The sequence below is a fragment of the Haliaeetus leucocephalus genome, unplaced genomic scaffold (assembly GCF_000737465.1).
Source record: "Haliaeetus leucocephalus isolate CR32 unplaced genomic scaffold, Haliaeetus_leucocephalus-4.0 Scaffold439, whole genome shotgun sequence".
NCBI lineage: Eukaryota > Metazoa > Chordata > Aves > Accipitriformes > Accipitridae > Haliaeetus > Haliaeetus leucocephalus.
Window position 1 is genome coordinate 7453038 of NW_010972875.1, and position 27194 is coordinate 7480231.

The 27194-nt window shown below is 37.4% G+C and overlaps 2 protein-coding genes across 3 annotated transcripts in view; one reads left to right on the plus strand and one right to left on the minus strand.

The window, feature by feature from the left end:
* Nucleotides 1–25580, plus strand: part of FIP1L1 (factor interacting with PAPOLA and CPSF1) — a 45976-nt gene extending 20396 nt beyond the window's left edge. Inside the window, exons 11-19 of the mRNA XM_010574567.1 lie at nt 3910–4003; nt 5066–5219; nt 12590–12616; nt 13184–13238; nt 15004–15059; nt 19149–19244; nt 20258–20456; nt 24117–24254; nt 24965–25580. Coding sequence (XP_010572869.1) covers nt 3910–4003; nt 5066–5219; nt 12590–12616; nt 13184–13238; nt 15004–15059; nt 19149–19244; nt 20258–20456; nt 24117–24254; nt 24965–25112 — 967 coding nt within the window. The 3' untranslated portion in view covers nt 25113–25580. The remainder of the gene's footprint in view (nt 1–3909; nt 4004–5065; nt 5220–12589; nt 12617–13183; nt 13239–15003; nt 15060–19148; nt 19245–20257; nt 20457–24116; nt 24255–24964) is intronic.
* A 592-nt stretch (nt 25581–26172) lies between these two features.
* Nucleotides 26173–27194, minus strand: part of LNX1 (ligand of numb-protein X 1, E3 ubiquitin protein ligase) — a 68328-nt gene continuing 67306 nt past the window's right edge. For both annotated transcript variants that reach the window (XM_010574511.1, XM_010574512.1), the window contains exon 10: nt 26173–26874. In XM_010574511.1, the coding sequence (XP_010572813.1) occupies nt 26739–26874 (136 nt within the window). In that variant the 3' untranslated portion in view covers nt 26173–26738. The remainder of the gene's footprint in view (nt 26875–27194) is intronic.

Sequence of the window (27194 nt, forward strand, 5' to 3'; positions counted from 1 at the left end):
AAAGCTAGGTACAGTGAGTTTTCTAGGGTACAATTCTAGATAATTAAGGTAAGATACCAGTGATGGAGGAGAACCAGTGTCTTAGAACTCTGAAACCAAATGAGCTCTCAGAGTGGAAACTGAGACAAAGTTTTGTTGTTTTACAAAGATTGCTGTTGTTTTTTTTTTTTTTTTTTTTCTGTAGTGAAACAGTTGGTTTATCAATTGTTTAATAATACCTATGTTTCTGATTGTCCTAGTTTCAGCTGCGATAGAGTTAACTGTCTTCCTAGTAGCTGGTACAGTGCTATGTTTTGAGTTCAGTATGCGAAGAATGTTGATAACACTGATGTTTTCAGTTGTTGCTAAGTAGTGTTTAGTCTAAAGTCAAGGATTTTTCAGCTGCTCATGCCCAGCCAGCGAGAAAGCTGGAGGGGCACAAGAAGTTGGCACAGGACACAGCCAGGGCACCTGACCCAAACTGGCCAACAGGGTATTCCATACCATGGGACGTCACATCTAGTATAGGAACTGGGGGGAGTGGGGGCGGGGAATCGCCGCTCAGGGACTAACTGGGTGTCGATCTGCAGGTGGTGAGCAATTGCACTGGGCATCATTTGTACATTCCAATCCTTTTATTATTGCTGTTGTCATTTTATTACTGTTATCGTTATTATTAGTTTCTTCTTTTCTGTTCTATTAAACCATTCTTATCTCAACCCACAGGTTTTGCTTCTTTTCACAATTTTCTCCCCCATCCCACTGGGTGGGGGGGAGTGAGTGAGCGGCTGCGTGGTGCTTAGTTGCTGGCTGGGGTTAAACCATGACACTGACTTAGTTACTGAAAGCAAAATAATAATCCAAAGTACAGAGGCGCTTGAATACCATGTAAGACCACTGGGGAGCTTTAGGAAAGCAGGTGTTGATTATTTCAGGATTTAGACTGGAACAATCTGACTTTTAGGATGGCATCAGAGAAGATCAGAGAATTTCTTAAACTTACGTTATCCTTGGAGAGGCTGCTGTATAGTATATGCTGTTCTAGTTTGCTGTTTTGTTCTCAGATTCTTGTACCACTGGATTTTTTATTTCATTCAAACCGTTGTGCTTAATAAGCTTGCTTTAAAATCCCAGAGGAAGCTCTAAACCCAGATATTGAAAAGCTCAGACGACAGGCATTTGAATCATCCTCAGTATGCGGTCTGACCAGGAACTTTAGATTATCTCTGGGAGATCTAATGGATCTTTCATGCTCTAGTGTCTGCTCTGTCTTTTTCAGCTGCAGCAGAATCTATGTATTTGAGCAATTGAGGTCAGAGCTATCAGTCCAGCAGAACTTGGAGCCTGTAATCCCACCTTCCAGCTGTTCTCCTTGCTATTTGTATCAATGTTGTTAGTAGTCCACTAGATACAAAAAATAAAAGAACTTGTCCTCTAAAACTGGAAGTAGTTTGTTTTTTCTTTTCTTTCTATGGATTTCTCTTCTGAAACTTCCTGAAAGTTTTTTTTCCCAGTCTTTCTTTTACTTTGTTAGATATCATGCTATTGGTAAATATTGTCAGTTTTCTCTACTACAGTTTCCCTTATAGGTGTGACACAGATGTACCTTTGTTTCTCTCATCCATTAGCAATGTAACTTTGTACCTCATTTTCTAATGGAGTTGACCTAAGTGAATCCTGCTTTTTAACCTCTTTTAGAAATTAACTGTGGGCTGCAAAGCAGGTAGGTTTTGTTCTGTTCTGCATAAGAATAATAAGTTATAAATTCTCCATAAAGCTAGGTTTCTGGGTTTTGTTTGTTTGGGGGCTGCAAACAGGAAAGTTCACTATACTTCAGATTCTTCCTCTCTTCAAAATAGTGGTTCCCCATTGTCACAGATACCAGGTTTTAGTTTTAGTAGATGACACTCAGATCCTTGTCATATCATTTTCTGGTCTGGTGCCTGGAGTCCTTCTTTACTGTCAGTATATTTCCATGTGGTTGATTTATTTGTATCCAGTGGAATGCCATCATGTCTTTGCCCTCAGTGTAGCATTTTTAATCTGCTTTGAAAAGTTAAAAAAAAAAGTTGCAGTTGACAGCTGTGTGGCCACGATATCAGATGGTTTTGGGGGCTTAAAGATACATCTTTTAACAGACTATGTGAATATGTACATGGGAGTTAAGAATTTTATAGTAGGAACAACTTAAATCTAACAGGCATAAGCTTAATAGATTGACTGGTTTGGAAACTGAAGTAAGATATATTTGCATTTAAAATTCACACATTTACTCCAGTGTGGACTGGAATAACTTGTTCATAGTGAACTGAAATCACTGAAAACTTAAATCCTGGATTGCATTTTTCTAAATAAGATGCACTTCTTCAAATTAATCATTAATAACCATACCCATTAAGAAAGAGATCTTGGGATTATTGTTGCTGCTTCGCAAAACGCTAGTTCAGTTTCCAGTGTTAGCCAAAATAAGAAAATGGAAAGGTAGTCATCATTAGCAGTGGGGAACAAACTGGGAAAAATCACTACGGTAGTACATAAAGCCATGGTGCACTGAGAGCTGAATATTATCTGTGATTCTGTTTATGTCAGACAAGAAAAGGTATGGTAGAGTTAGGAAGGGTCCACAAAAAGATGAAATAAATAGTGAAAATTATAGTCACTTCTGTATGAGGAGAGATGTGCACTAGTTCAGCTTGGGAAAGAGAAAACTGAGAAGAGATACACAGAGGTCCCACGAATACTACACTGGCAGAGAACAGGGATACTTTTACATTTTTTTACTTTTTTTTTTTTTTTTTTAACACAAGGACTGTAGGGCACCAAATACAGTTTTTGGTCAAAAAAAAAAATAGCTGAAACAGGTCTCATCACTGGAGATAAAAGTGTGTTCAAAAGAGATTGTGCAAATGCAAGTTAATCAGGGGCTATTAAACACAGTTGCATGGGAAGCCCTTAAATTTTTTGTTTGGCAGAAACTGGGAGGGAAGGAATGTGTCTATGCATGTCACTTTTCTTGTCATCTTTCTCTAAAAATCCATTACTAACTATTTCTAAGGTAGGTATTCTTAACTTACATTGTGTTCTGTTGTTGCCTGATTGGCTTGTAAGGGAGACTGAGGTGGGTCTTGTGCTGCTCTGTTGCCAGTTTCTTTAAAGGAGGTGAACATAGTGCTTAGCTATGCAAATGTTTTAGAGGTGTTTGAGAGACAGACATTTTGCATTTGGAAAACTGAAGAACATAAGTATGAATGGCTGGTCTAAGATTCCTTTGAGTTTCATGCAAGGTTTAATTTAAGAGTCCAGTGTCTACTAGTTTCGTATACTTTTTGTTTGATATTAAGACTCTGTGTTCCAAGATAAGAGAGATGGCAGCTGATTTTGTTCAGTATGTACTGCAATATTGATAGTATGCATGGTAGGGTTGGCTTATGTTTATTTCTACCTCCTAACTTATTTTCATTTGATCTTCTATGGAATCCTCCAGTATGGTTTCTTGCAGTTTAGAAATTATTTCTAAAGATTAGTTTATAACTATTTTACTTCACATTTTTGTAGAAGTTCTGTTTAATAGATTTTTTTCTTACTGAGGTTTTTTGTGATCTCATTGTATTCCCCTCCTCCTTTTTTTTCTTTTATCAGTAACAAAAGTACAGATTTATTATCTTGTAGGGGATGGAAGGAGAATGTGGAGGGTCAGCCTTTGTCCTACAGGAGTCTTTATTGCTGCATTGTTTAGTTCTACACACTTGCGTAGTTCAGCAAATTTATCACATTTAATGTTCTTTAGAAACGGTCTTTTATGTTTTATACAGGAGAAGGAACTTTTAGCATTTAGAATGAGAGAAGTCCATAAGACTTTCTTCTCTCTATTTTTCTCTTTTTTTTTTATTTTCTAATTCTGCTTGTTGATTCTGGTTTGTCCTGTTGCAGGCGATTATCTGGCACAATAGATGTGATTGGACAGACCATCACTATCAGCAGGGTGGAAGGACGACGGCGTGCTAATGAAAACAGCAACATACAGGTTTTATACTGCAGATTTGCACATTGTTTTTGACTAAAAGACATTTTTGCTTTCCCCATAGCTTCCGATTAAAACATTTCATTGTGTATGAATGAGTAATGCAGAAGTAGCTTTAAGTTCAGGAAGAAAGTTGTGGCAGTTAATTGAAGTGTATTAAGAGGAAATATTTTATATATTTCAAAACATAAATGTTTTGGTACACTTCTTACTGAAAGGACATGAGCAATATTGCAGACTTAGAATCCAGGAGACAGCATTGACTCTGCTACATCTGTAAAGGACAGTGTTTTGTTTACTAAGTGACAAACATTTAAACTGTTCGTCTTTCCCCTATTCCTGCCAGACACTAATGCTGAAAGTGAAAGCCTCTTCGTATGCAGTTTGAGAAAGGCAGTCTTTTAAAAATAAGTTGTGAAGGAATAAATAGTTGATAGTACTTTTTTTTAATTATATTGTATTATTTTACCATAAAATGTAAGATAGTCTTTCTGATTTTAGTCTGTGGGCTTGGATTATCTTAAGAAAACAACTAAGTGCTTTAAGATTGAATACGCTTTTTCTCTCCTGACTTACCTGTGGAGAAGAATCAAGGTTGCTTAGTGCCCTAGCTGCATTTCTATGCCAACTTAGGTTAAGGTTAAACAATGAAAATAATAATGGATTGTAGTGCTTATATTGAAAACACTGCCATGTGTTTTTCAGCTGATCTCACTGTGTTTAAGTAATTTAAAGTCTTGGGTTTTTTCATGCTTTTCATATTGATTTTTAAAATATTTTCCTTTATATATAAATTTAAGATGGTGTTTTGGGCCATATTCAGATGGCTTTAATTCCCTCTCAGATCTTACGTTTGTTGTTCCCTGTTGGCTACTCTTAGACCCTCAGAGGTACTTGGCAAGTATGGGACACTGAACGTAGAGATGCAGATAGAACTTAAACCATCTGAATGTGGCTCTTTAGGTGCATAAGTAATACTTTCCTGTTGTAGTAACTGGAAAGAGAGGAAACCTAACTTCTACCCTTTTTACATAGCAATTGTAACTATAGTTTGATATTTTACAGGTTCTTTCAGAACGATCTAATCCTGAAGTAGACAATTTTACCAAGCCACCTCCATTTTTCCCTCCAGGAGCTCCACCTACCCACCTTCCACCACCTCCTTTCCTCCCACCCCCTCCAACTGTCAGTACTGCTCCACCTCTGATTCCCCCACCAGGTAAATATCCTGCACTACACAGGATGTGAAAAATGAGAGATGCATTCTCATCAAATGCTTGTAGATATGAATTAAAGATGGCGCATTCCATACACATTTGGCTATATGTGCAGAATTTCAAAATTTTGTGTTCTACTTTTTTCTTAAATATTTCTGTGAGGCAGAAACAAACTTTTGTCTTTAATTTCTCAGTAAACATAATCCCAAGTAGTAAATAATTACCTAAAGACTAAATGTTGGATCCTATGTCCTTGAAAATGTTTGAAGTGAGAAGCTATTTTCTGCAATTCAACTACAGTTAATGCTATTGAGAGGTACATGTTAACAAATCATTCTACAAACTTTTGAACTAAAAGTATGGCATACCATGAATTTGTGTCAGAAGTTGGATTCTCTGATGTCTAAGGTCAAAGCAGCAACAGAAGGTTTAATTCCCCTTTGCCCTCACAGTATGTATGAATTCCCAGAAGTCTGATAAGAATTGCATTTGTGCCGTATCCTTTCTTTCAGTCAGAGGTCTTATTAGCACCTGATGTTTTTATCCAGTGTCTGTGAATCTTAGAGGAATCAAAGCTCTTTGAGAGCTCTTCTCATTGTTAAATCTGGTTTGAAATTTACTGGTATTTACTGAATATTTACTGAAACTTGGTATTTATGAAAATTTACTGGGGGAAGAGTCATGGGCATTTGCACAAATAGTGCAGTTACATGAGCATTGTCATTTTAAGGAATTAAGTTCAAATGGACTTAGCAAGAAGCTAAGACGAATGGTGAGTGAGAAATGAAAATAGGTGGAGGAACTTTGGGGAGTATTTGAGTAGGAAAGTGAAGGATTTGTTTGTAGAAGAGCCTGATTTAAGGTGGAGCCCCTTTCCTTACTTTCTCCTTTTGTTCCTTGGATTCTTTTGCTTGACTTGTTCTGAAATCCTGCTGAGCAGTTTCTTTGCTATTCTGTTTGCATAGGGAATCTTTTAGAAGTTTCTCCGTTAATACATGCATAAGCAAGGAAGTAACATTATTATTTCTGTGCCACAGCTTTGTGTGGGGTTTTGTAGGGTTTAAATCCTCATAGAAGAGGTTGCTTTCTTCAGTTGCTGATGATGATTTTAAAACTATTAACTCCTGCTGCCTGGCAAGCTCTGGCTTTCATCTGAGATTGTCATACGCAAAATGATTGCAACCTAGAAAACAGAAGAGATTTAAAGATGAAATAGTTCTGTGCCCTTTTCCATGCTTTTGTGCATAAGTATAAAAAATAGGGTGTCTGAAGAGAGAATATGCTACTGCTCTGGCAATTTTGTGATGTTTTCTTACTGCATGGGGGACAGAAAGGAGAAGAACATGATGCTAATGATAACACTGGTTTTAAGCTGGATTAAAACCTTTCTGATAAAATAATATAGGTAATGCATTGCAGGTTTTTAGAAAGTAATTATTTTAATTGTAATTGAGGTACAGAAAAGGTGATCTAAGTTGTGTTTTATTAAAAGAATGAGAGGAACCCCTACAGACACCCCAAATGCACTTTGCGCAGGGGTGTCATATAGGTGTACTGGACTGTTCTTATGAACCCCCTCACCTGTTGAGCTTTTAAAGGTGAAAGAAATCTGCACGTGTTACAGATTTAGCAAGCAGATTTGGCTTTAGTCTTGTGGTTTACAGACAGGTTTATGACATACACTTGTTCAGAAGGTCTCCTTCAACATCCTTCCGTGCTTCAAGTAGATTTGAAAATAACGATTAAGAGCTGTGGATTTGGTTTCTTCAGGCCTGTGTTTTAATTGTGCTGTTGCCAGCTCTTTATCTTCAAAGCTGTTCCTAAAATAGAATCTGCCATCCCTCCTAGGTTCAATGGAGGAGGAGGAAAAAAACTACTCTTACCCAATATTAAACCGGGACTACTTGCCAGAAAATTTAAGTATTCCAAATATAAAACATCCTCCAAAAGCCCCTTTGAAAAAGGATCTTGCTTTGAAGTTAGATCTCTTGTTCTGAATTCATTCACTCTTGCAATTCAAATCTTTTTTGAGGAACGAGTCCTGGAACGATTCAAAGGGCCAAATGCAGAAAATTTTCCTGTACTCCTAGGAGATAACTGGCTGTGGCAAAAAATTTGTTGTTTTTTGTTTGCTTGGTTTATTGCTATGTTGGAGTAATTTAAATCTAAAGAAGAAAGTGGATGCTTCTGTTTAACAGGCTTTAAAAGTTGTTTTACATGTTTTCGTTTAAGAGCATAGTTAAAATGTGACATGTATTTGTGATATTAAAGAAAAAATTCCTCTGAAGTATTGAGCTTCTGTTGCATAGCTTTGGGAAGTTTGACTGCCTAGACTTACACCAGGGCTTAGCAAGTAACTGTACCTCTGCTCAGGCCCAGCAATCTAAGTGTGTACTTTTTATCTTGTGATAAATGAGAGAGAATTTGACTTAGTTTATCCTGTGTCAAGAGTTTTTACACCAAGTTGAGTTATGTTACATTGCTGCGGGCTATTAGACAGTTCAGCTAATTTGCAGTATGTTGTTAAGCTGTGGCAATGTTACCACATTTGATTCCTTATTCTGCAAGCGAAGCACATGTGGCATTGCTTTCCTTTAGTAAAACCTACTTGGTTTTCTGTAAATATTTACCAGCTTTGAGTTAGTAGGATGTTATACAATGTCCTGAAAGCAATTTTGAGCATATTAGGTAAAATGCTGCACTAATGCCATTTGGATTGCTTTTGACACATGAGTCTGAATATTTAGGTTTAGGCCAGGTGTATCTTTGTGGCAGTACAGTGTGTTGTAGGGACGTGACGTGATCTGTGCTGAGGCACCTTCTTGCACTGGTACTCAAGTTTAGTCCCTACATTGCAAGAAATGACTCGATATTTCAGCGTCTTTTTTTTCTTTTCTCAGAAGTAATTGGCTGATGACACTTCAAGTATATTTTCATACATTGCGTTAGAAGAAGGCAAAGGAGTGAGGAGTTAAGAAATTTTTAATTTTCCATTAACTAAGGTTTATAATTTTTTTGTTTCTTGTTTTCTGTCACATTTGTGTGTTAGTGAAGAAGGTGAGGAAGAAAATTTTGGTTAGATCTTTTTAGTGATACTTGCTAACTTGGAATATAGAAGATCCATTATGATACCATCAAGTAAATTAGCTTCTGTCTTAAAATTATATAATCATTAATCATGACTTTTTTAATGTTCTTAAAGGTTTTTGAGGAAAAAACGCCTGTGTGGCTTTTTTAGTATAATACCCTGTATTAATGAATTTATTCAAATTATTTAGATGTTTGGTCTCTGGGTATTAGTCGTATTCAGTCTGTCTTAATTTTGCTTGAATGGCTCTCAAGTGAAATTTTTCATTTGGCTTTTAATCTTGTGATGAGATTTTTATTTGTATTCCTGCACAAGATAAAATTCTGAGGAATATATTAATTGTTTAATCAGAATTTCTTCCTTTTTGTAAAGAATATTAGCTGATGGCTTTCCACGCAGTTCTGTGCACAGTGCTGAGCTGTGTTCAGTGCTAACAATATATTGTTTTTAGTGGAGGAGCTGAAATTTTTTTAAGCATAAGGTAGAGCTAATAAATTAATCAGTTTGAGAGAACTTCTGATGCTTTTCTTGCTAATGTTCTTAACATTGCTGTTAAGAGGTATTTTTTATATATTTTTATGTATGTATTTTCTATGTTGTAGGCTCATGAAGAATCTGTTAAGATGGATAATTAAAAAAAAAAAAAATAGAAAATACTTCAGCTATGCAACAGTTTGAGTTCCCAGTCTTCCTTTTCTTTCAGAAATTTTCATTAGGAGTGTTTGGTCTTTTAAATGTTACACTCTCAAACTTTTTATGGTGTGAATTGCAGTGTTCTTAACGATGACAGTGCACATTGGAAAGCTTGTGTGCTGGTGAAGAGAAAATGGATCATGCAGTTTAGAAATTTGGCTTTGGGGGTTCACTGTCTCCTGTCTTATATTTTGGCTCTGAGATTAGATTTTAAGTCTTCAGGATTGGACAGCAGCCTTAATTTTGTTTCACAATTTGTTTAATCCTGTAGGATTGATGCTGGTAAGAATTCATGTTAGTGAAATCACCAGCAATTAGTGAACACTGATATTGATGACTCTTCCTCAGCTGGCATATTCCTTCATTCTGTCGTTCTGCCAAGGCAATTTGGGAGCAGTTGGCATTTCTAGACACTGTAATATGTAGATGTAGTTAAATGTTGCTGCCATGCAATAGTCTTTTAGTTCTAGTGTTGAACTAATGATATATACATAAAATCAGTCGTGCAGTGGCCATTACATCTAGGATATTCTCTGAATGATGAAGTCTGGAACTTGAATGAGAAGGGTTTTAATTTAAGTGGGTCTGGCTGCTGTTCTTTCTGGATGTTTATTCAGTTACGGCAAAACTGATGAAAGCACTTGGCTAAGTTTTCTGTTCTCTCCCCCCCGCAAAGTCTTGCAGTGAGTTGTCAGATTGAAAGTACTTGTTTTTTAATGGAAGCGGAGTTGCTCATAGCTGAAAGAGCTTTATGCCTGGTAAAGTAGTCTATTTTCTGATGACACTGTTTTAGCCCAGTTTATTATTTTCATGTAACAGTGTTTTGTGTGTTCAATTGAGATGAAGCTAGTTGTTTGCAAAGTATGAAAAGATAATGTCCTTTAAAGTATATTAATTATTTTTACCTTTTAATCATTCCTTTCCTAATCGAGTAAGATAGGTTTATATGTTGAGGCAGTATATTTTGTTAGGTCAGCTAACTTTTAGTTCGGAACAATTTCTCAGCTTTTACTTAGATTTGTAACAGCTAAGCTAGGTTTGAACACCAGAAAAGTTAGAACAGCTTTTGAATGTGTTTGTATTAAAGCATGCTCCTTTCTCAGATATTTACAAGAAAATGGAGTACCGAACAATTTTTTTCCCTCCAAGTAGCAACTGTATGATTAATTGCAGTGTGGCATAGCATTGACTGAAAAGTCTGTAATGCTTACTGTTGCTAGAATATTTTGTCCATGTGGACCTACTATTTCCTATACTAAGCTATTAAAGGTCAGAGGCCAATTGTGTTTCCTTTCATCCAGTCATGGAATATAGAATCATAGAATGGTTTGGGTTGGAAGGGACCTTAAAGATCATCTTGTTCCAAAACCCCTGCCATGGGCAGGGACACCTTCCACTAGACCAGGTTGCTCAAAATCCCAGCCAACCTGGCCTTGAACACTTCCAGGGATGGGGCATCCACAAATTCTCTGGGCAACCCATTCCAGTGCCTCGCCACCCTCATAGTGAAGAACTTCTTCCTTACATCTAATCTAAATTTACCCTCTTCCAGTTTAAAGCCATTACCCCTTGTCCCATATCTACATGCCATTGTAAAAAGTCCCTTTTCAGCTTTCTTGTAGGCCCCTTTTAGGTACTGAAAGGCTGCAATAAGGTCTTCCCAGAGCCTTCTCTTCTCCAGGCTGAACAACCCCAATTCTCTCAGTCTGTCTTCATGGGAGAGGTGCTCCAAGCCCTCTGATCATATTTGTGGCCCTTCTCTGGACTCACTCAACAGGTCCATGTCCTTCTTATGTTGGGGACCCCAGAGCTGAATGCAGTACTCCAGGTGGGCTCTCATGAGAGAGGAGCAGAGGGGGAGAATCACCTCCCTCGACCTGCTGGTCACACTTCTTTTGATGCAGCCCAGGGTATGGCTGCAAATGCACATTGCCAGATCATGTTGAGCTTCTTGTCAATCAACACCCCCAAGTCCTTCTGCTCAGGGCTGCTCTAAACCCACTCATTGCCCAACCTGTATTTGTGCTTGCGATTGCCCTGACCCATGTGCAGGACCTTGCACTTGGCCTTGTTGAGCTTCATGAGGTTCACATGGGCCCACCTCTGAAGTCTGTCAAGGTCCCTCTGGATGGCATCCCTTCCCTCCAGTGTGTCGACCGCACCCCACACCTTGGTGTCATTGGGAAGCTTGCTGAGGTTGCACTCAATGTCACTGTCCATGTTGCCAATAAAGATGTTAAATAGTGCTGGTCCCAATACCAACCCCTGAGGAATGCCACTTGTCACTGTTCTCCAGTTGGACATCGAGTGTTGACCACAGTTCTGAGTGTGACCATCCAGCCAATTCCTTATCCACTGAGTGGTCCATCTGTCAAATCCATGTCTCTCTAATTTAGAGGCCAGGCTGTCATGCAGGGCAGTGTCACACGCTTTGCACAAGTCCAGGTGAATGACGTCAGTTGCTCTTCCTTTATCCACCAATGCTGTAACCCCATTGTAGAAGGCCACCAAATTTGTCAGGCATGATTTGCCCTTAGTGAAGCCATGTTGGCTGTCACCAATCGCCTCCTTATTTTCCATGTGTCTTAGCATAGTTTCCAGGAGGATCCACTCCATGATCTTGCCAGGCACAGAGGTGAGACTAACTGGCCTGTAGTTCCCCAGGTCTTCCTTTTTTCCCTTTTTAAAAATGGGGGTTATGTTTGTTTTCCCTTTTCCAATCAGTGGGAACTGCCCCGGACTGCCATGACTTCTCAAATATGATGGATAGTGGCTTAGCCACTTCATCCACCAGTTCCCTTAGGACCCGTGGATGCATCTCATCAGGTCCCATGGACCTGTGCACCTTCAGGTTCCTTAGATGGTCTTGAACCTGGTCTTCTCCTACAGTGGGTGGTTCTTCATTCTCCCAGTCCCTGCCTTTGCCTTCTGTGATTCAGGTGGTGTGGCTGGAGCACTTGCCAGTGAAGACTGAAGCAAAAAAGTCATTGAGTAGCCCAGCCTTCTGCATGTCCTGTGTAACTAGGTCTCCTGTTTACTTCTGGAGAGGGCCCACATTTTCCCTAGTCTTCCTTTTATAACCAATGTACCTATAGAAGCTTGTTGTCCTTGACGTACATCCTCAGCCAGATTTAATTCTATCAGGGCTTTAGCTTTCCTAAGCTGATCCCTGGCTGCTCAGACAATTTCTCTGTATTCCTCCCAGGCTACCTGTCCTTGCTATTTATATATATATATTATTTAAATAAAAGCAAATACATGCTATGGGATGTTACTTTCCTTCTGGATAATAAACATTTTAGGGTTAGGGATTTAATTCTAATCTTGAGACCCAGAGTTATTCATCATTATTTTTGTCTCTGATTAAATAAGTTCCTGAAGAATAGGAGTTTAAATAAAAAGCCACATTTCACAAGCTTTGCATAAAATCTTAACAGTTGGTATTAATGTGAGGTCTTGATCTGCAGACACAGAAAATAAGTTATTATTCTTCTTGATCATGTATGTGGTGATAGCTCAGTCTGATTTTAGATTGACAGATAATAAACATAAACTGTTACTTTAATGATACATTATTTGTTTTCTTTTCAGGTATACCAATAACAGTGCCACCACCAGGTAAACTTGCTTAGAATTTTTTTTCACATTTGGTTAAGAAATGAAAACTTAACTGATGTGCAACTTATCAACTTCCTTTTAGTTACATAGATAAAAGTTCATAAATACAAAACTGTATGTGTAGATGTAGGCTCAGTTATTCTGACAGGTTGTTGAGTAGTGGACCTAATCAACCAGTTTCTTAGATGTGTGCTTCCTTCTTTTCTTTCCATTCCTTTTTTTCAGCTATGCAGAAAATAGTTGTGATTGTTGTTTATTAAGTATTGTTACATACTCAGGAATTTTCCTATGCTTCTAAATTATTGTATTTTGAAGAATGATAAGGTATTTGGGTTGAAGCATTGATAATATTATATGTTTAATACTCTACTTTTGTTAAGCTGGAAAGTAGTTCTCAGTCTTAAAAAATAAAGCTCATTTACACAGTGAGAAACAATTTTTGCGTTATACTCTCTGGAATTTGTTTGCCATTTTATGCTTAGCTTAGTTCTTTTATGTGTTTATGGTTTTTTGGTTTTTGTTTTTTTTTTTATCCCCCCCCCCCCCTCACCTAACTTATTATTACAGGCTTTCCACCACCACCTGGCGGTCCTCCACCTTCCCTCATACCCACAATAGAAAGGTGATTATCTGTTTGAAGTCTTATAAAGCAATATATCAGTATTCTGTAACTGAAATAATTAGTAAGGACTCTTACTCCACACAGTGTTTTATGGATTTTATCTGGGAGTGGGGAGATAGTTTCAGATTTTTACAGTATTTTTACAGAAGTGTTACTAGTCTCAGCTGTCTGACAGTATTCTTTTGAGTAGGTTACTTGACCACTTATTATTTTAGTTGAGTTATGACACTATATCAATGCCAAGACTTAGGAACAAAGTCAAGGTAATGATTGTTGAAGTATTCTTTAGTAGTCTGAAGGCTTATTTAAGTGAACCGTATACTTGTCAGCTACTGTATCCTTTTCTATAAATGCAAATGAACAATTTGGCTACAGATTCAAGCCCTCATAAGCTATAGGAAAAGCCAGAGTTCCATAGAATCCAAATTTTTATTTCTACTGTGTGTGTTCTAAGTGTTCAGCTTTAATAGGCCTAAGTATTTTTTCAATACCTTTTTTTATATACATGTTTATGTGTAAATATATTTTATTTATATTTTATATGTAAAAGGAAGAAAAAATAGTTGGCCAGCACAATCCTTGAAAAGTATTTATATTTTGGTAGAGGCCAAAACCAGGTCATATACAAAGCTCACTTCAGAAGATGGTGCAAGCCTCTTACCAGTCCTTTGGATTTCACTGAAGGAAGATGCACACATCTGTTCCTTTGAAATTGAAAATTCTATTAACATATACGCTACAGGATGATGATGGTAAATCTCTGAGAAAATCCTCATCTGATTTAATTCAGGAAAAACCCTAACTAGTTGCATTTGATGTGTATGAAAGTAAATTTATTATTTCATACTGACATTTGCTGTGAGTGCTGCTTCTAACTGTTAAGCAGCAGTCATTGCATTTACTTGTAGTGAATATTTATATAGTTTCTGAAATATGCTGTGCAAAAATCAAGTTTGTTGTGGAACCTAGGAGCTAAATCTCATACTTTTAAATGCTAAGGTGTTGCATTGGCCTTTCATTATCATTGGTTTTGTTTTTTTTTTAAGCTAACCCAAAACTTATTTCTTAATGTTAAAGTGCCTTCAAGAACAGAAATAACACTTAGGTTAAATACTGCAAAGATAATTCATTCAAGTTACATAGGAAGTGCTAAAAGTCATGAAAGAATTACATATATATGAATTATGCCTTGTGCACATATCATCCTTTTTAACCTTTCTGGTTTTTACCTACTTGAGTTGGCTACCACTGAAAGAAGTCAGCCTAGAAAATGTGTAGCTAATTTAATAGTTTATTTATAGAACTACACATTTGAAGTCCACCTGTTCTTAGATATGCTCACATACCTAGTTTTTAACAGAAAGAATGAGAATGGCTTCATTCATGAATGAACCACTTTCAAACAATTGGAGATTAAGTTCAGTATCTGTGCAGAAACATCTTATGATACAAGAAATATTTGAAATAGAAAATTCATTGAAAATACAAAAGAACAGCTTTGATCATATGGATTTTTTCTGTTTTAAATTTTAAGAAGAGAGAATTCTATTTTTACCTCCTGCAGTAAAACATGAAATATACATGTTCATAGACAGCTTCCTTAATTAGTAATGCTCAAAATGGAGGACTTAAATCCATTTATAACAAACACTTTGTTTTAGTCTGTATGGTGGTAAGAATTCAGGGGAACAATATTAAAAGTATATGTTTATTGATGGAGGTAGCTTTGATGGTAAAACGGGATTGTTACATGTATTTTCAACAGTGGACATTCTTCTGGCTATGATGGTCGTTCTGTTCGTGCATTTTCATATGGCAGTGGTGAGTAAGCTTGCTGGCTTTGAAAATTTTGACTAGTGCTGTATCAAATTGTTTGATATACTTACCAGAATTTTAGCTAAGAGACTAAACAGGCTCTTTCAGTAATTCATTATGAAAGTTCGTTGCCTATCATTGTGAACAGATACATGCTGTTGCAGATTTAACAGTTGTTGGTAAATACTATTGTTTTGCATACTTATTTTTATGCCAAGACCAACCATTGAGAAATCCTGAGTGATGTACCTCACCTTTGAAAAACTGTTTGTCTAAGATACTATAATCTTCAACTATCCTGTTGCAAAGTCAGTCTGGGGGATTTTTGGTTAACGTCATGGAAAAAATCTGAAGCTGAAAAACATCACTTTCTGGTTTTATAGTAAGAGCGAACCAAAATAGAGGTTTCATTCTGTGCAATTAAAAGGACATCCACAGAACTTACAGTGAGTTTAGAACTGTTACCTAGCACAGCTCTGCTTCTTGAGTTAAAAGAGTGATAGAAATACAAAGATGTCAGCTTCTTCCTGACCTAGTCCAAATTGGGAAGATAAACATAGAATGACAGAATGGTTTGGGTTGGAAGGGACTGTCAAAGATCATCTAGTCCAACCCCTCCCCACCATGGGCAGGGACATCTTCAACTAGATTAGGTTGCTCAAAGTCCTGTCCAACCTTACCTTTAACAGTTCCAATGATGGGGCATCCACAACTTCTCTGGGCTACCTGTTCCAGTGTCCCACCATCCTCTTCATAAAGAATTTCTTCCTATGTCCAGTCTAAACCTACCCTTTTTCAGTTTAAAACCATTGCCCCTTGTCCTGTCACTGCAGGCCCTGGTAAAAAGTCTCTCTCCTTCTTATAAGCTCCCTTTAAGTACTGAAAGGCAGCGATAAGGTCTCCCTAGAGCCTTCTCTTCTCCAGGCTCACCAAACTGAACAACCTAGTTGTTCCCGCTCTCTGATGATTGTGGCCCTCCTCTGGACCTGCTCCAACATGTCTTGTACTGGGGGCCTGAGAACTGGATGCAGTACCCCAGGTGGCATCTCACGAGAGCACACAGAGGGAGAATCACCTCCCTCAACCTGCTGACCATGCTTCTTTTGATGCAGCCCAGGATATGATTGGCTTTCTGGGCTGCAAACTCACATTGGTAGCTCATATTTAATTTTTTGTCCACCATTACCCCCAAGTCTTTCTCTACAGGGCTGCTCTCAATCAATTCATCACCCAGTCTGTATTGATGTTGACAATTGCCCCAACCCAGGTGCAGGACCTTGTGTGTTGCCAATCACTGCCTCTGCCTTCAGTGCACCTGCCATCCAGACCCATGCCTAGTGCCTTTTCTTCCTGCTTTTTCTGTTTCCTTGCTCTGTGTTCCTTTGGACCCTAGGTGCTGGGAGGAGAAATTGTAGGGAAAGTTCTGTCCCGTTCCAGTGATACATAATTCAGCACAGACCAAATGTCCAGATAATGTATCTCCCAAATGTTCATAAGTCTTTAGAGAAGATATACAGTGACATTTTTGAATGGCTTGTAATTTCTTGAAGTTGGAGCAGTTTGAAAGGATCCTCATCAGTTATCAAGTGTTTGCTTTCATGCATGGAAGCTTGTTATGTTTTCAAGAATTCTTGATGTGGGCAAACAGCTGCTTTATGCTAACTACTTTTTTAGCAATAATTGAACTGTGTTTGCTAAAGTTTTAGAAGAATGTAAAGCTGAGGCAGACAACTAAGATACCCAAGTGACTATTTTGCTGAAGCTTCAGTATCCAAAGCCATGCAGAATATCATAAGGAAAGCAGTCTTACAGTGATTAGTATGTATATTGCATCTAATATGTAGTCTCCAATTTAGAATGTTTTTCACCTTGGAATCTCTTTTGTTAGAATTTGCTATTCTGTCAAGTATTGTCAGGGACACAGGAATGTTTCCAAGTTTTATGTTGACCTTCAGAGGTGATGGCATGCTTATGTTGTTGCAGTACCAATATTTGAAAGATGACTGTCACTGTGATCATGCCAACATTGAATGTGAATTTACTCAGCAGGGTTAAAAAATTATGTTTGCCTTTGTATGGTTATGGAGACCAAGGAGCATAGTCTGCTCCAATCTTCCCAGTATAGCTGGCATCCCTGTTGTGGCAAAAGCTTTCATCTTTGCTGCACAAAGCAAATTGTCTGTCTCTAAGCTGTGCCTGTCATACGGATTTTTGGATCTGTAGAGGCTCAGTGGCATTTTATCGCTGCTGTTCATCCTGGCTAGCACCTTACTCTCATAGTCTCTGTCTCACAACATGATTGCTGGTCAGTATTTTACCAGTGCTCACTGTGCATCAGAACTTAGGTAAACTGAGGGCTTAGGGTACAGATGATCATTTTAATTAAGAATCGCAAAGTATATTTATTTAATAGTTGCTTTGGATGATAGCACTGAATCTCCAACCCGTTGTCTTCTTTGCCAGTCTGTATGTTTCATGACTTTGTCAAAATTGCGGGGGAAGATGAGCATATGGAATACATGGCAAAGAATACCAATCTTGATTAAGGCTCTAGCCTTTCTTCTGCCTATTCAAATTGCTAATCTCATGCCTTGGTGTCTTTTCCATAGTGGTCAGGCATGTTACCCACTGCAAGCCCATTAGGAAGGTTGCATAGTAAAATAATTTTCTTAACTTGTAGCTTCAAGAATACTTATTTTGTCTTTGTGTTCTTCCACTGCATCAATGCAGTTTCTTCAATTTGCTGTTAAATCTTTACACAATTCAGTGCTACCTTTGCCATCAGATCTTTGAATTTTATTGATCTGTCAATATATGGCACTGTTTGGTCTGCCAGTGAAGCCATTTGTATGCTTGTTTGCTTTTTCCTCAAGCATTTCTCTGTTCTGTGCTCTACATGTTCTTTATATCTTATGAACTTGCAAGAAATTTAGTGTTACAGAAACAGTTTGAGAGTCAGTATTTTTTGAGGCACAAAGAAGGTGTATTAATAGTTTGCCTTAGACTGGGACACCATGCAGCTTTTAAATTTTTAAACCATCTCCAAAGCAGAACTTAAGTCTCCAAAACTATTGATTGTTCAAAGGTCCCTCTCTTCCTGTTTTAGAAATAAAATGAGAGTTAAACTTCGGAAGTGTCCTTCTTTTTGTAGAAGTTATTAGAATAATCCATGTAGAAATACTAAAAGTGACAAATTACTTCATTCTAAGTAGTAAACACAGAGCACCAATTCATATTAGAAAGTAAGCTTCTTGTGTGTTGTGAATAACTACTGGTGAAAATCTAGATACAGAAATGCGCAGAGTATCAAGTAACTGGTTTATCTCAGGTTATTGGGATGGAAATGACAGACTTTTGTCTGATGAGAATTACTGCAGATGTGAGGGAGTAACCAAAATTTATTGTAAAAGTTTATACTATCATTAATAATTGTTTTGTAATATACATTTAAAGTTAAACTTAAGTTTACACTTTAGATCAGAATATTCTGGCAACCAGTGACTCGTAGACCATACGTATATTGTTGACATAGTGGCAAGTCAAGGAAATTAACAGTCTTTAAAGTCCAGCTGGTTTTTTGCTATTTCTGGCTGCTTTCCTTAGAAGAATTTCAGGTTTTGGCAGTATAATGAACAACATACTATTGTATTAGGATATTTTTTTCTGTTAACTCCTCATTTTGTCTGTAGCCCTGAAGTGAAACAGTGTCAAGCATTTTGTTAGAGGCAAAACTTTGTATAAATGCTTTTTAAAAGAATTACAATGCTTTTCATTGCAAATGTATTTTAACAATGAAGTGTTTTTTCCTGCTCCACTGCCTGCTCAAAAGGTCTTTTGTATTCCTCCTTTGGACGCTTGGCAAACTGCTATCTTAAGCTTCTGCCAAAGCTTTCTGGGGTGGGCATACCCCAGACGTTGTAGGCAAGGTAGTCTGAACATAGCTGTCAGGAGGAGCCACTGGTTTTATAACTTGGCAGTATTAAATACAGCATCAATTACTCACTTTACATTGTTCAGTGGATATTTATGTTAATTATATATTAATGTCTCTTTGTGACACCATGAAGTCAAGTGAATATTGTTCTCATATTATAGATAATGAAGTGGAACTCAAAACAAACGATTTATTGAAGGCTATGTTATCATTGGCTAGCAAAGCAGATAAGCAGAAAGTGGGAAGTCCTCTGTACTGTAAGTCCACTAGAGAGTGCTGTTTCCAGTTAAATACTACAGCCCTTATTTTTCATTAACAGAATGCATTCATGGGGCTTCTGGAGAGGGAGGGCAGGACAGAACAATTGGGGTATTAAGAGTAGTAGTTATTTATTACATCGGAGTTAGCAGAAAGCAATGGAGAAGCATGTCCCTTCTCTCTTTCCATTGCTGATTACCTAAAAAAGTGGTTAGATGGTGTTGTGACTTCCTTCTTAACTTAAGCGTATCATCTTTTAGATTAAGAAAAAATGCTTAATTTTCTGAAACTATTATATTTTAGTGGTAATAGTGGCTGTGCTGAATATTCATTAGAAATGGTATCTTACAAAGCGTAAGTAGGAGCGTTATTTCTTCTCCCCAGAATGAACTTGTGGAATTTATTTCTAAAGCTGCTGTTACATCTGTAATCAGAAAAGTATGGCAAAGCACAGTAAATGTAAATTAGTGAATGAGAACTTTGTAACTCAAGTATTTTAAATACAATGATTTAAAAGACAAAACATAAAAATAGTAGCATCTAAATATAAAGATAGAAGCATCCTTTTTCTTTGTTTTTCTGAACTGTACTCTCAGAGCCACTGAGTTTCGAAGGTAGTTTTGTTTTCTGGTTGTTTTTGTTTTGTTGTTTCCCCCAAAACAAAGCCATTTGACCACGTAAAATCAGATTCTTTCAGCAAATCTTTGCACAATTTTTTTTTTTCCCAAAAGGATTTAGGCAGTCTTTGTGGTGTATATCCTGGTTCTGTACATCTTCATAACGAGTATTTAAATGAGTGCGAGAGGCCTTTATTAGCATCATGGAAAAAATGCAGAGTTTGCTCAGAATTAACTTCTGTGTGAAAGGGGAAGATTGAAAAATGTCATTGGAGGAGGCTGACAAATGTCTCTGTTTTCATGCATAAGTAGTATTACAGTTTTCATATGGTATGTGATTTTGTTCTTTCTAATACCCGCGTCTTTTTCTTTAGTCACCTTTCCGCACTTTGCAGGTCCTGCTCCTTCGTGGTCTAGTCTTATGGACACCAGCAAACAGTGGGATTACTATGCACGAAGAGAGAAGGATAGGGAACGTGAGAGAGAGCGATCCCGAGATCGGGATCGGGACCGGGACCGAGACAGAGATCGAGAACGTACCAGAGACAGGGAGAGGGACCGAGATCACAGTCCAACTCCAAGTGTATTCAACAGGTTAGTGAAATGTCTTAAGCATGCTGTAACTCTGCTCAAAACCCTGTGTCTGTGTTGTTAAATAGTGTACTTCAACATCAAAATCTAGTGTTCAGGTCTATATTCCAAAAAGCTAGAGGGTGTGGCTTCTTCCCCTTCCCCCTTTTCTCTTGGAAACTATAATTAAATTTCTAAATGTAGAACAGAACTGTAAAAACAACAGTATACATCCAAACTCGTCATAGTGCTTTACAGGTTAAAGGTGTGATTTAAGCCCTGTGTAGGAGTGAGATATCCAGCTCTCTTTGACATCAGTAGTTCTAGAAAAATCTATAGAAGTACTAAGTGAATCTTAGTTGGCAATTCAGTGGTAAGAGCAATGTGGTACAACATTTGACCTTAATGAATGGTGTTATTAGCTGCTAAAATGGTTAGTTTGGTCGTTAGCACTGGCTGGATAATAATCTGTCCTATCTTTTTTAAAACTATTATTTCAAGGTCAAGAACTTTTTTTCATTTTCAGGCAGATGACAAAAATAATGGCAGATAACTTTATTTGGCTTTCAACCCTCTAATTACTTTAAAAAAAAAAAAAAAACAGAAAGAAAAAAGCTGCAACTGTTGTGTGGTTCACGTGCACAAGTACAAAGCATTCAATGTTGAGCTCACTATGACTCCATAGAGCAGAGGTCTATTGGCTTGCCAGATTTATCTAAACTTACTTTGCTCATTACTTGCTAAGTATTTTGGTGTAAACATCCTGATGCTTTTCTCAGTGTTTTTTGTTAAGTTTCAAGTTTTGTTGAATATATATATACATTAGCTATTAGGTGGATGGTTTTTACCAGTGGTGTTACTCTGTGGGGAATGAGAGCACCCGGAATCAACATTACTTCAGTTGAGAGATGATATTTTTTGCATGATGATTCTTAGCTGAACACCCAAACTGGGTGCAAGATAGGGGTTTTTCCGTGTATGCTGATGTGATGATGCTGTCTCCCATGTGCATGTGCTATGATTCCAGGGTCGGTTTCTGAGAAATCAAGATCAATCTAAACATCTGTTTCTCAGACAGCTTGATTGAAGGCCAGAAAGAAGCCTGGTCATTCAAGGGTGCTTGAAATGAACCTTAATAGCTTCCAGGCCTTGAGAAATGTCTGTGCTGCTGCCAGAGTTATCTGTAAAGGAGGGGGAAGAGCAGGCCTCAACTTTTTTATGTGACTAAATTATCCACCATCTGTAGCAAAGCTGTTGCCACATGGCTGTGTAAGAAAACAGGAGGCCCTTAACTAGTATAAGTTGGTTTGGGAGTCACAGAGAAGGTGAGAGAGGCTTAAGACAGAACATGCAGACATAGTGTTTTTTAAGAAGGTTTATTTTCAGTTCTGTGCATTTAAGAAAATAAAATGAAATGAGCTATGAGGAAGAGAATGAGAACTATTTTAGAGAATGCAGATGCATTACTTAAATTTAAATTCCCTTTGTTTAAACTTTGTTCAGGCGACACTGTGGTGGGATTTGGAGTAAGCATCATCTTTAGCTTTTTACTGTTCAGCAATTACTGCTTTCAACATTTTTAGCAGTTCTTTTCCAGATAGGCTGTATTTGTGCTATAGTATTTCTTAAAATTGTAAGAAAATAGGAATTATTTTTATTCTATCAGTATAACCAAAATGTGGTTTAAAAAGGAGCCTTCAGCTGTCTTTATATTCTGTTCTACCTTTACCCTGCTATCCGCAGATGAAATTGTGCATTTTTACAATATGTGTCACTCTGTCCCCTTGAGAAGATGCAGTTCTTTTTGGATTGTTGTCTGTTCTGCAAATACTATGTTTTCTTTTTTTGTTTTGATCATTTCAAGTCAATTAGTTACCACTAAAAATGTAAACTTTGGAATTTGATTGATATCTTACCATTTTGTGGTTCTTCCTCAGCAATTTGAAAAACAAACCCAAAACCCAACAACTGTATTTCTAAGTCCTGGAACCCAATAATCCCATGCAGCAGAGCAGATGAGAGTCTGTCTAGCTAGAAGCAGCTTTACAGGAAAGGACTTGGTGTCCTGGTAGATAACAAATTGAATGGGCCTTGGCACTTCATGTGCAATAAAGGTCAAAACGCATTGAGCTGCATTAGAGTGTAGCCCTCAGGTGGAGAATGTTGTTATTCCCCTCTTATTTGGCACTTGATACAATGTGCAAAGTACTGTGCCCAGTTTTGGGACCCTCAATATGAAAAAGAAGACATTGGCAGACTGGAGAGTCCAGTGGAGGTCTGATAAGGTGGTTAGCAGGGCTAAGGGGATGGAGTTATTTAGCTTGAAAGGAGTAGGATGAGGAGGATTCTTTAAAGGCTATTTTCAACTACCTAATGGATGGTTATAGAGACGATAGAGCCGGGCTCTTTTTCAAGGTGCACAGAGAAAGGACAAGAGGCAATAGTTAAAAGTCACAGCAAGGGAAATTCTAGTTAGATACGGGGGGAGGGCAGGGAATAATCACAAAAAGAGTGATCAAGTGCTAAGACAGGTTACAGAGGGAGGTCGTGGAATCTCCAGCCTTGGAGATACTCAAAACTTGACTAAACAAGGCCCTGAGCAACCTGACCAGACTTCTGAGTTAGCCCTGTGTTGAGGAGGGGTTAGCCCAAGTGACATCCACAAAGTCCCTTCTAGCCTAAATCCTTCTGGTTTAATTACTGCCTCAGAAAGCCTGGTCACATTGTGCCTTTCTTTAGGACTTGGTAGGGATCTTCCAAACTATGGTTATGAAGACTTCATGTGTTATATAAGTAGTTACAGTAAGTTCATTTGTACTGGAAGTTTTGTTGTTAAATGATACTGGACACTGTATCTGGCTAGGATTTTCTTGGTAGAGAAATGATAAAATGAGCACGCCTTTTTAAGCTATGCTAATGTAGTATGAGTGGTGTTGGCTAACTATAGATTCTGCTCTCATCTTTTTTTAAAATTTTACTAAACCCTTAGAACTGCCCTTTTCATCAAATGAAAATATGAAAATACGTTCCTAAGTGAAGCCTTTAAATTCTTCTATAGACTGTAATATTTAGGGAGTTTTGCCAGCATTGTGGCAGGGCAGCACCCGTGGTAATCCAGGAGAGGAGTGGAAGTAGAGACAGTGTTGGTACTGGAGAGAAATTAATTTTAAAAGCAACCCAAATCATTGAGTATATTTTACTGTCAGTCTCTTTGCACCTAGCTTTTCCTTTCTTGAAGCTGATGTAAGGAAATAGATCAACTGTACCAAAATTTAATTTAATTTACCCAAATGGTATAATAGTCCAAAAGTGTGCTCGTAAGTGTTGAGCATTACACACACTGATCTGAAAACATTACTAAAGTTTATGTAGGATTGTACTTCATTTGCAGCTAGATACAGGTTTAAGCTAACTGCTTGATAACTCCTGTATAAACTTAATGTGACACTGTTGTATTGTTTTTTCCTTCCATTTTTACTGAACAATCCCCTTTCAAAATTGTATTAACCACAGAAGTCTAGTGTGTAAGGTGAAGAGCTTTAATGTCCTTCTGGCATACATTGTGGATATTGTTTAGAAACCCAGAAGCTACATTAAGATTTGTCTGTCACTTATCTTGAGAGTGTGTAAGAATTTCTTTTAGCTTAGTGTTACTGTCCTGAAAATACCTTCTTTTTTAATCAGTGATGAAGAACGATACAGATACAGAGACTACGCCGAAAGAGGCTATGACCGCCATAGAACAAGTAGAGAGAAAGAAGACCGACACAGAGACAGGAGACACAGAGAGAAAGAAGAGACTAGACACAAGTCATCTCGAAGGTTTGATTTTTTTTTTTTTTTAATAGGATACGAAAGACTTGACCACTTTAAAAAAATAAAGTAAACTTTTAAAAGAACCCCAAACAAACTGGAGTTTGGTGGAAAGACTGTAAACAGATGTACTACTTTGGAACAAGTCTGCCATATAAAATGTGGACAGACAAAAAGCAATGTTGGCCCCGGGTAACTTCATATTGAATGATGTATGTGATAGTCTTAGCTAGTGAACAGAAATGAATTTGGGGAAAGAAGGGAAAAAATGGTGGGTCAGAAAGAGGTAGAGTGAAGCTGACATTCAGCAGCATTAACGTAAGAACTCAACAGTGATTCTTAGTAAGTAAAATAACCCTCGTGATCACTTGAGATAAAGGTTACGTCCAGGGAAGGGGGTCAACAAGAATGTTAAACCATTAAGGGATACCAGTAGGGACATGACATTACCAAAAGTATTGCTATTAGAATATGGGCTACAAATGTGAAAAATCATTCCAATTTCCTAACAAAAAGTACAGGATGGGTGGATATATGTACCGCTCCAAGAAGAATGCAGTTTGGTCCTGACTTCCAAATACTATATGGGTCAGAACAGGAGCAGGTGCCAGTTTCCAAATATGAATGCAAAGGCTGGGTTTTTGGTACTTTGTAATTAAATGGGGCCTGAAGTGTCACGAAATTTGTTTGACGTATTTTTTTTCTCTTTCTTTATTCAGTAACAGTAGACGTCGTCACGACAGTGAAGAAGGGGACAGCCACAGAAGGCACAAACACAAAAAATCCAAAAGAAGCAAAGAAGGAAAAGAAGCCAGCGGTGAACCTGCTCCTGAACAGGAAAACACTGAAGCTGCCCCTGTGGAATAGGCTTGTGTGATTTTTGCCTACTTGCATATATATTAGTGCCAGAAATAGATTACTATAAATCCTGTTATTTTTCTGGGTATTAAAATAATTTGCTCTTAATCTTGTTCTGTTAGTTTGAAATCAAAGATTACTTTGGGTTTTTTTTGAAAATAAGAGAATAAATTTTTCATGTTAAGATTCCTGGACTGACTTTGTCTTTTAAGAAACAATGAGAAAACATCTTGCAGCTAGAGGCTTATGCTCTTACAATATATAGGGCTTAAATTCTTTGTATTAAATTGTCTCCTTTTTTCATAAGCCAGTGGGAAGGTCATTCTTTTACTGACTTTAGAAACTGTGTACATTCACTTTATTATATATCAACATCTGGAACAGTGTGGGATTAGTATAGCTTTTGGAGTTCATATTTGAAAAGGTCATCCCTTACTACGGGGACAGGCAGGAATTGCAAACTCTTCAAGAACCTTGTATGAAGGTGAAATGAAAAGAATTAGGGAAACTGGGAAAGGTGCTGATTGTTCTTAGTCTGATAGAATACTGAGTGTGGTGATCATACACTTGGTAATTATGTCTGGTTTGTGTGGGTGCGTAAGGGTGAATTAAGCTGGATAATCATCCCTGCTGCTTTTCAGTGGCTTAAGAGAAAGTTCATTTTAGTCTTTGTTCTACGGGAACAGCTGTCCTTAACGTGATGAAGATTAACAAACATATCCTCTTCCCATTGCTAGCTTGTGAGGAAAAAATAAGGCTTTGGAACATGGGTAATTTGCAGAGAAAGGCAAAGAACTATTTTAAGAAAAACATAAGACCATCATCACTTTCAGATTTACTCCGTCCAGAACCGTATCAAGTGTGATTGGCATGGCAGTCCTGCAAAAATTGTACTGCCCTGTCAGGGTGCTATTTAGAAGACTTACTTGATGGTATTAGCAGGGTGCAGTGTACTTCCTTAAAAACAATAATTCTATATAAAAATCCTAGAATTTAATAGTATTAATGAAGACATACCAGGGAAACTAGGTAATTTGGTTTTGGATGAAAATAATGTCTGTACAAGTACACAGTTACAGTTATTTTTAATTATTTTAGAAATTTAATTCACAGTTTACAGACTAACAAACAGTACTTGAAAGTCTTGAAAATAACCAGCTTCATGCTGACCATGAAAAGGTACACATAATCAAAGTGCTATTAATGTGTTGGATAAAAACCTTCACCTGATTTTTGCAACTAGAAAAATTGCAAGAAGTTTTTCAATAAGTTATTCAAGGATTTCTTTTTGTAAATCAAAATAAAGTGAATGAGGAGGAGCTGCTGCTCCTTAAATTTCATTATTATTATAATACATTAAATATATATATATTAAAAAAATCCCAAAACAAAAAAAACCTTAAGAACACAGGGAAGGAAAGACTTAAGTCTGTAGCTTAAATCACTCTGAAGTGATTTTCTGACAGGTGTTCCTGCTTTGCCTAAACTTGACTTTTCTTGACATGCAGGTTGAAATTTCACAAACCTTTTCTTTATAAACACATCCGTGGCCCCCCAAAAAAGCAAAGACTAATGGTCCTTTGTTTTTTTTTTTCTGTGTTAAATTACTTGTCATACTCTCCATGAAGCCTTGTTTTATAAAAAAGTGCCAGGCCAGGACACAATTGTGAGAGTAATTTTTCCTTTCAGTTCTTTGAGCATCCTTGCCAAGCAGGCATGCATCATTCCTGATGTGTTCCTGCCATTGACAGCAAGGAGGATGTCGCCGCATCTGAAAAACCAAAGGCAAATACAAGAGAACAATTGAACAAGGTGACTTCTTATTTAAATGTTTCCAAATGCTAAAGCATGTCCTTAAGCTGGGAGGAAGAGGTAGAAAGGAGTATTACTATTCCTTTTCTGGTTAACTACTGTTCATGAATAAGGGAATAAAGCAGGTGAAAATACTTCACTTGTTTTTAGACATATTTGAAAGAAAATAGGACATAGTTCTTTCAAATGGGACTGATCTGTGTTCTGAACAAACTGTTCTAAGACTTCTCAACTGATTTAAGTTTGCTCCATAATTCTGCATTTACTCTGTTAAATTGT